At 46.0% G+C, this 9752-nt stretch overlaps 1 protein-coding gene across 4 annotated transcripts in view; it reads left to right on the forward strand.

Annotated features, from left to right (window-relative positions):
• Nucleotides 1-702: 702 nt before the first annotated feature.
• DCBLD1 (discoidin, CUB and LCCL domain containing 1) overlaps nt 703-9752 on the forward strand; it is a 31468-nt gene continuing 22418 nt past the window's right edge. For 3 of the 4 annotated variants that reach the window (XM_083497784.1, XM_083497785.1, XM_083497783.1), the window contains exon 1: nt 703-1003. In XM_083497784.1, coding sequence (XP_083353910.1) covers nt 898-1003 — 106 coding nt within the window. In that variant the 5' untranslated portion in view covers nt 703-897. The remainder of the gene's footprint in view (nt 1004-9752) is intronic. The other variant, XM_083497786.1, reaches the window with a different exon arrangement.

A 9752-nucleotide genomic window follows, 5' to 3' on the forward strand; every position in this document is an offset into this window, starting at 1 on the left:
TAGCACATTGCAATAATCGAAACAAGCGCATGGGTAATGAAGATTGACTGCAAGTTGCCTAGAGGCTGCCCCAGTTTAAGCGACTTACCAATTATAAATTACTGTTAATAACAACGATGGTGGACACGCGATATTCCTCCAAGTTAATGTATGCACAATATTTGACTTCAAGGTCATATGACTTAACCCACATGAAATCACCTGCATTTAGAAAAGTAGAGTGGATATCACAGAGTTCTAGCAGGCTCCTGTGCTAGTTTTCTGGGTGCTGCAATTTATTTTTCGAGGGCGAAGGTGTGTTCAGTGGTGCCATCAGGGCAAGGCTTTGGGACAGAAATCTAGGGCGCCATTAGGCAAAAGGAGGAGTGTCCCCAAACCAAGGAGTCCTGGCATAGTGCAATAAAGTGAAGAAATACACTTTATACACACTAGAGAAGACAGGAGTTGCACCTGGGTACAGGCAGAGTGCCATTCCCTCACGTCTAGATGAGGGAAGAGGAGAGCTTCGGGGTAAATCCCCGCTGGCTTCCAGGCAGGCTCGAACCGAAGCCCTCCAGGCGAGCCATCGCTGGGAAAGGAGCCGCCTGGGCGGACGGACGCGCCTCCCCCGGCGCACGAGGGGAGGCCCGGGCCCGTTGGAGCCGCCCCTCTGCCGCGCCGTCCAATGGGAAGAGCCGCGCTCGTCTTCCTCGCTTCCTTTCTCCCGCGGGAGGCGGCCGGGCGCTGGGCAGACGGGGAGCCGCTTCTCCGGCGCCGTCGTCGAGGGGGCGTCCCGAGGAGGAGGCAGGCAGGCGAGCGGGAGAGGGCCGCCGCGGGCGTTTCAAAGCGGCGGGAAAAGGGCGAAGAGCGGCGGCAGCGGCGGCTGGGCAGGCAGGCAGCCGCGAGTCCCGCGGGGCCATGGGTCGCTGCAGGCGGCGGCTGCTGCTGCCGGGGGCTCCGGCGCTCGCCCTCTTCCTGCTGCTGCTGCCCGCTTGGCTGCTCGGGAGCTGCGCGGAGAAGCTCGGTGAGTCGGGGCCGCCGGGGCCATTTTTGAACGTTTCCTTTGAACTGGGAAAGTTTAGTGCCGAGCGCGGAAGGATTGTGTGTGTGTGTGTGTGTGTGTGTGTGTGTGAGAGAGAGAGAGAGAGAGAGAGAGAGAGAGAGAGAGAGAGAGAGAGATTTTCTGTATGTGTAGAGAATGACTGGATGCGACAGCGCTGGAAAAGCTCGTGGTTTAGCGCTCTGAAAAAGATACCAGATGTTCTTTGCCTTCGAGGGATCAGATTCCTGGAGATTTAAAACCACCTTTGAGATTTCTTCCTTCACCGTCTAATAATAATAATAATAATAATAATAATAATAATAATAATAATAATAATAATAATAATAATGTGTATATTGTGGCAGAGCGGATGTTTTTCTCACCTTTCCAATAAGTAGTTTGTGGCTGGTCAGCTTGTGTTTATTAAATGGTTGAAAATGCAGGACTTAAAGGCTAGAAGGTATTTCGGATGAACTGGCACATAACAGGACCAAGGTATGATTTGCGGTGCTACTCTTGTCAGGGCCACCAGCAGATGTTGTTGAAGTCCAGACTCCATCACCTGCGACCATTGGCCAAACTGGCTGGGGGCTCATGGAGTTGCAGTCCCTAGAACATCTGGCACCCCAGCTAACCTTGTGCTAGATATATATTCTACTTTACCCCAATTTCCACATGGAAGAGCCCTAGCTTAGCAGCAGAGCACATTCCTTGCATGCAAAAGGTCCCAGGTGCAGTCCCAGAAATCTCTAGGTAGAACTGGGGGGGACCAACTGCCTTGAAACCCAGGAGAGCTGCTGCCAGTCAGGGTTGACATTACTGCTCTGGATGGATCAATGGTCTGACTTGGTATAAGGTATTTGCCTTCCCAGTGTTGTTCGTCACAACAAAGCTTTGAAGGAGATGGAGTTTATTTGCAGATGGAGAACTGGGGTTGATGGACAGTAACTTGTCCTGCAGTGCTCAAATCAAATGTCAAGACTGCCCCATTCGCTTCCATGAAGAGATTCCTCCTTTGTACACATATGGCTGCCTTCTTTTTTGAAGGGAATGAAGAAGCCTGATGCATGGTGTGTGTGCAGAGATGTAGATTGCGGGAGGCAGTAAAAGGCTGACGTGGGAAATTAATAAGGCCAGAGAATGCACACTTAATAGGACTGAAATGCAACATTACTCACATTTAATATAAGATAATTTTCCATATTTTGACAGTTGGTTAATTCACTTGCTTCTAAATAGCTTGGCATCTTGCTGGGAAGCTGAGCATCAAAAGCTTTCTGAAAATCCTATCTTGACCATTAAATAGTGTGATGAGAAGTGTGAAATTGAATGTTTGCTTTTTAAATATAAGACAGTCCTTTGATTTTTGTGCTTTCCATTTCATCGCTGCAGTTCTGCCTGTAAAACTTGTTTAGTTTGGCAATGCATTCCACAGGGGTGAAACTATGCTTTATTTCACTCCGGTTGAAGACTCAGCTTGGAACCCCCACACATATATTTGTGTACACACACACAGCCTAGGAGCCTCATCCAGGGCAAAAAGCCTGGCTAGCCCTGCCCCTGCCCCCCCCCCAATAGCTAAAGCTCTGCATTCCCTAAGGAATCTGAAGTAGACAACCTGTAAATCATGCAATGGAAGATCACATATACTTTGTTCTCTGTTCTTAGATGCTTTGTTTGTGGTTTCAAAACTAGTTTTCCTTCGCTGGAATACTATGCATGTTTACTTGGAATTAAGTCGTGCAGTGTGCTCATAGAGGTTCACTCCCAGGGTTCACCCCTGGTTTGTTATCCTTTTATGTTTGGTATTCCATGCAATCTTATTTCATTAGCTATGTGTGCACTTCTTAGGTGAACTTTGCTTTCTGTAACTCTTTGTTCGTGTAGGAATTTCCACTGCCGAAACCTAGGGCTGTCAATAATAACTTGAGAAAAGATGATGAATGAATGTAGGCTGCCAGGTGCAAGAGTCTTATCTAAGGGATGCTGTGGAGGTACATTGATTTTGCTGGCTGAAACAGCTGAGGTAGAAAGGAATCGCCATTACGTGCTGTGGAACTGTGACATCTGGCAGTTCTAGAGGGAGGACGGTCTAAATATTCTAATTAAAAAGAGATGTTTTAACTGCACACAAGAGCTTTCCTTAAGGGTATAGAATTGCCAAATAATTTTTGCTATGCCAGTTAAAAATAGAGGGGTTTTTCCTCTCCTTTTAGTCTTTGATCTCTTCCCCTACCACCCCCCCCACCTTTGCTTTGTCTGTGCCAGTAGAACAATGAATTATGCTGTCTTAGCTGATTTTAGTGCTTTATATAGTTTGACCCGGTTAATCCATGCCTAGTTTAGCCATGTGTCTAAGTAGCAGCAAGATTATAACAGTAACCCATATTTTAAAGTCGATGCATGTGGACTGGTTTTTTTTAAAAAAATCTTTTGATTTTTAATTTAGAATAGAAACACAAATTATGAAGTACAGCTTTACTATAAAGCATAGTTGATGCTATGTAGTGCAATGGCTAAGAACCAGTGCCAGGAAGTCCCCCGTTTAAACCTCAGTTCTGCCATGAACATACTAGTTGGTCTTGCTGTTGTTTAGTCGTTTAGTTGGTCTTAGGCCAGCCATTACCCCTCTCTGTGTCAGCCCCGACAGCAGCAGCAACATGCAAGTAGGTGAGGACTCAGCTGGTAGAGCATGAGACCCTTGATCTCAGGGTCGTGGGCCCACGTTGGGTAAAAGATTCCAGCATTTCAGGGGGTTGATTCTCAGGTGTCCCTCCAACTTTACAGTCCTAAGCCTAAGCAAAGAAACTGAGGATGGTAGATAATAATAATAATAATAATAATAATAATAATAATAATATTGGCCTGATTGTAAAGATTGTAAATTGAGAGGATGTGAAATCCTTCAAACATTCAAAGTACTATATAAATATTACGACATTAATCTTCTGCAAAAGTTTTTCTAGTGCCTGACTTGGTCTTGGGTATGTCAGAGGATAGGCATGGCCAGCAAAAGATTTAGTGTTAACCTTTGTATGTATTGATATTATCTGCTGTGATGTCACTTGAACGACAGTGAATAATGAGAGTTGTGGTTATTCATTAGCTTGTTAAACAGGCCATAGCTGAATGAAATCGATACACAGGGGTCTCCATAAGATTTTAACAATTGGAATGGGTATCAGTTTAACTCATTGCTAACATAAACTCTTACTGTAAAATCTCGTTTATGTACCTAGCGCATTTGCTTCCAAAACAATTGGAACATAGGAAGCTACCTTATGGGACCATTGCTCCACCTCTGCTGACAGACAGTGACTCTCCAGGGTTTCAGACAAGGTTTTCTCTCAGTCCTGCTTGGAGATGCTGGGTGTTGAAGATGGTTGTGGGCTTACTGTACAAGCTTAAACTGTGTGGTAATTATTTCTAGTGCAAGCAAAAGTTACATTCCTGGCAACCTCTGTGCTGCTCCTGTGAGAGACTTCTGGGCAGAGGTGTCACCCACAATTTCCTCCCAACAGCGTGCTAGACCTGTCACCAACCTGTTTGGTGGAAAGTTTTTTGCTTTCTCTTTGCCCGCTCTTTCTCTCTTCATGGAGAGACAAGGAGTAGGGTTGATGCTCTTCTGTGTTCCACTAGCTGAGAGATAAAATGGGGGGGGGGAGCACCAACCAAAGGAACAAAAGAAATGAGACACATCCAAGTTGCACAGGAAACAATGCAGTTTATTGAGGCCCCATACATTTTTTAATGCCACCTGGCAGGGGTGGGGGTGCAATTACACACACACCACCACCACCACCACCACCACAACAACAACAACAACCTGGAGCTGCTTCCTTAAAATAACTGCTTGGAGACCATTGCACACTTCTCTGAAATAACTTGTAAGGCATCCTAGAGGGAGCTTTTATGCCTCTGGGCTTAAAAGCTGAAGTGCATTCCAACCATGGCAAACTGCTCCATTGCGCTGAGGGAAACAAAAGCACTAGGGAGTTACTCTTGCATGAGTGCACACTTGTCTCCTGGCAGAGACATACTTGTTGTCAGTATGTGGGAGTGCTGCTGCTAGTATCCCAGTGGCGTTGGTATCTCCCATTTGAAACAACTTCACATGGTCAAGCTCCATGCCTGCAGAAGTAACAAGCTTTAGCTTCAAACCTTATTGCTAAACGAAGTTGAACTGCACAACATGGTGCTTTGTGGGATTTAACACATACACAGTCATTCCCTGAAAGAGTAATGCATTTCCAATGACATAGTGTTGACTGTATTATCTCAGTCCCATTGCAATCTGTGAGACATGTTTTGGGGGAGTTGTGTGAACTGAGGTTGGCAGATACTTCCATATACAGAAAATATAGTGTCAGCAAGGAAAGATCCTGTAGTAGATTAGGCAGTATGTCTGTGCTTGCATGTTGTATTTCCCAAATTCATCCTTGTGATCCAAAGTCCCGTCTCAACAGCAGCATAAAAATGTCTATGGAGTTGTAGAGCCTTAAAGAGAAAGGGCAATGGAGCAAAGGGTGAGAAGGTGGTGTTGTAATTATGTTTGCTTGTTTTCTTATTAAAAGAGCAGTGCAGGTGCTTAGTACCTCAGTAGGTAAAGGTAAAGGGACCCCTGACCGTTAGGTCCAGTCACAGACAACTCTGGGGTTGTGGCGCTCATCTCGCTTTATTGGCCAAGGGAGCCGGCATACAGCTTCCAGGTCATGTGGCCAGCATGTCTAAGCCGCTTCTGGTGAAACCAGAGCAGCGCACAGAAACGCCATTTACCTTCCCGCCGGAACGGTACCTATTTATCTACTTGCACTTGACGTGCTTTCAAACTGCTAGGTGGGCAGGAGCAGGGAGCAGAGGCTATGACAAGTTCTTCTAGCCCCGTCCTAAATCCTAGGTAGAGCTGCTCTAGTTAGTTTGGTGTATCAGACTGGCTATAAATGATCAAAATGTGTTGGATCCTGAAGCGTTGTAGCAACATTTTAATGCCATATATGGATGGTTCACATGCACCCTGAATTTTAGCAAAGAACACGTAACTCCCACAACTGATTGACATCAGTCAATCAGTAATCCTGCTGAGTAAGTGTGCTTTCAGGATTCACATGCAAAAGCCTGTTTTACAGCCCTGACCACATTTGCATGTGAACTTTGACTTACATATCGGAGCCGGTTTCTTGCTTGCCGGGGCAGTCCTGGTTTTGTCTGGGTGTGGACAAATACAGTCTGCAGTGTAGTCAACCACGTATGCAGCTGATGCTGGCGACTGCCCACTCCCTTCTGTTGCTGGATAGGGAAGTTCTAGCCATTCAGCTCTGCAGCTGGCGAGTTTTCATATTAAGCTTGGCTGTGCTAGAGTTCAGCTGGCTGGGACAGGACTTCTCACATGTGAAATGGACTAAGGACTTGCAGAGCAGCATTTGTGGCTGTTACTGTCAGGGAGGACGCCAGCTCCCAACCCAGCTGTTCTGGCTTTGTGAAGTACCGTATTTTTCGCACCATAGGGCGCACCGGACCCTAGGGCGCACCTAGTTTTTAGACGGGGAAATCAATAAAAAAAATATTCCCTCCCCCCTAGCCCCAAAGAGCAGCGTACAGGCTGCGCACAACCTCTCCCTGCCGGAGGGGTTGCGCGCAGCTATGGCACAAGCCAAGGCAGCCAGCGGGATGGATCCTGCTCGCTGCTTTGGCTTCCTCTTTAGCCCCGTGCAACCCCTCCTGCCGGGAGAGGCTGCGCAGGGCTAAAGAAGCCATAGCCCCGTGCAGCCTCTCCCTGCTGGAGGGGTTCCACGCGGCTATGGAACAAGCCTGCATTCACTCCATAGGACGCACACACATTTCCCCTCCATTTTTGGAGAGGAAAAACTGCGTCCAATAGAGCAAAAAATACGGTATATGTTTCACAGCCCAATCCTATGTGTGTCTACTCAGAAATAAGTCCCACTGAGTTCAGGTTATTGTGCGTAGGATTGCAGCCTTTGATGTTTAATCACTGCACTTGTGACTTCTCCCCGCCCCACAAGCCCCTTGAGCCAGATAACAAAGCTTGTGAAATTTATTTCAAAAAAGGGAAGTTATTCAATGCTTCTATTTATTTATTTATGAATGACTAGATTGTGAAATGTGAGTTTTTAAGCAGGTTTTTAAGCTTGGCTGTGCTAGTGTTCACCTGGCTGGGACAGGACTTCTCACATGTGAAATGGACTAAGGACTTGCAGAGCAGCATTTGTGGCTGTTACTGTCAGGGAGGACGCCAGCTCCCAACCCAGCTGTGAGTTTTTAAGTATACATCGGTTGTGAAACTTGTTAAGTTATTATGGAGACTTTTCAGTAGACTTTGTTGTTCAATGAATTCTGTGGAATTCAATCCCCCCTGCCCAACTCATTTCCCGTACATGCAGTACACAACTTTTTCAGTTTCTCGGGCTTCATGCTTTCGGGGAGCAGCTTCCTCACTGAGTCGCCTCCTGAGAACTTGGGCAAATTGTAAATTTTGAGGATGTTTGATTGCTGTTTTTGTCTTGTTATTCACTATTATAATTTGTGCTGCTTTGTTCACCACTTCATGAGGATTTCTTCATCTCCAGCCCCCCCCCCCCAAAAAAGCAGGATATAAATCTTTTTTTTATTATTTAAAAAATGCTTCAAAGTTCACAGTCTTTTCATGTAGAATACTGGCCAGGCCTTTTGCCTTCCTGAATGAACAGAGAATGCAGCCAATGCTCTCCTCTACAATTTGTAGCAAAAACCAGTGGGCATACCCTCTTTCAGAAAAGTTTATCTTCTGAAGGGAGATCCCTGTTCTGGACCCGGATTCCTGATCTGGACCCTCCGAGTTCCTGGAACGCAGTTTGAAAACCACTCGCAACTGTATGTGATTTGGGTTATAAACATTGATGCTGGGTGAGCAGGAAGTCACTAGTTCTGTTGAATTGGAATATAATTGTTGAGTAACAAATGTAACTTTCTATATGGGATAAAAAAAGAATAAAATATTATAAAAAAGAAAAGCACTAAAGTAGTATTTTGTTTTTAGAGTATCTTTTTGAAATATAAACACTTGAGAGAGACAGATTCATTGTAGCTAAGGTTCTTCTTTAAAATAAAAATTGAGCATCCTGGTATTTGTGTGTTTATCAATATTTTCCAAGTTTTGTGCCCAGTGTTTTATGCCAAGTTAAGTGGGATGAGGCCAGTAGCAGTAGATATGCGATGGGGCAGTTCAAGAAAACTGTGATGGTGGAGAAACGCTCCACTTTTTAATGTTTTCCCCTGAGAATCTGCTAAGGCCACTGCTGGAATTGTGCACAGCCAATGCTGCCAATCAGATCAGTGTCTCCCACCAGAAGAGAGAGAGAGAAAGAAAGAAAGAAAGAAAGAAAGAAAGAAAGAAAGAAAGAAAGAAAGACAGACATATGTGTCATTTTCATTCCCTTTGAGTTTGTTTGTGAAGGTCCCAAGCGCAGTGCGACGCTGGAAGGAATCAATTAAATGAAGAAAGGGAGGACATAGGTCTTTCTAAATCTAAGATCTACCCTGCCTTAAAGGATTTTAAAGGGTAGTCAATAAGTAGAGCTGAGAATTAAGTATCAGGTTTCTTTGTTTAATTCATGATGCATTTTAATAGTTCACTTCTTTTTGTCTTGCAATGGCACCTGGCTTCCTCCCTGAAAATTCTTGAGTACTGACACATCCTTGGCTTGGACCGGGGCAAACATTTTGGCTCCCTCTTCCCCCAACCCCAAAGCATCTTGTTTCTCTAACAAACCTTAGTAAATATTTAGCCACCCAGGATTGTCAAACCAGAAAAACTTGTGTGAGCTGTCCCAGACAAAGCCCTTCATAACCTTAAAAGTCCATATTGGGCAATGTAAACAGACACCCATGGGGAGGAGGGATTCCCGAAATGTATTCCCTTTGCATCCACCCTCGGATATCCCTGAAGGCTCCTCTGTTTGGAGCAAGAGGCTTTGGGACAGATTGAGCCGCATGGTGTTCCCCAACTAAACAATCACTGATGTATTTTGAATAGGAATCACAACCCCAGTTATATTATCCTGGTTTTATATGTTCAAGTACCTGTGTCTAGAACAGCCTTCTCTAAACTGGTGTCTGCTAGCCATTTTAGAGTAGACTGCAGCTTGCACTTTTACAAATGCCGCTCATTTTCCCATTCTGCTTTTGTGATAAGTTGTTCCTCTATCTGGTGTGGCAATGCCTATGCTATGGAACTCCTTGCCTGCTGTGTTAGATGCCTGCTGAAAATTTCCAGTTTCTGCAAGCCTGTCCAGTCACGTTATTTAAAATCATAGAACTGTAGAGTTAGAAGAGACCACGAGGGTCGTCTAGTCCAGTGTTTCCCAAACTTTTTTGGGCAACGGCACACCTGTTTACTGAAAAAAAATCTCGCGGCACACCACCATTAAAGCCCCGCCCCGTGACGTCAGCGCGCAGCGTCACGCCGGGAGGGACGCACGAAAGTGAAAGTTTTTTCCCTCCCCCTTGCCGGGGAACCTCCAAGCTTTGGGGGTGGGAGGAGGCAGCAGAGCGAGGGACTGAGGGACGGCGGCAACTGAGGCGGCGGCGGCTGTTGTGGTGGTGGTGGCGATAGCGGGCGGAGGAGGGGGCGGCGGCGGGGCTTGAGGAGCCGTCGCCGGGAGTTGCTGCTGCTGTTGTTGCTGCTGCTGCCCGGACATGCCGGCCTCCTCCTCCTCCGCTGTCTCGCGCTCCT

The sequence above is a fragment of the Podarcis liolepis genome (assembly GCF_965112155.1).
Source record: "Podarcis liolepis genome assembly, chromosome: 3".
NCBI classification, from domain to species: domain Eukaryota; kingdom Metazoa; phylum Chordata; class Lepidosauria; order Squamata; family Lacertidae; genus Podarcis; species Podarcis liolepis.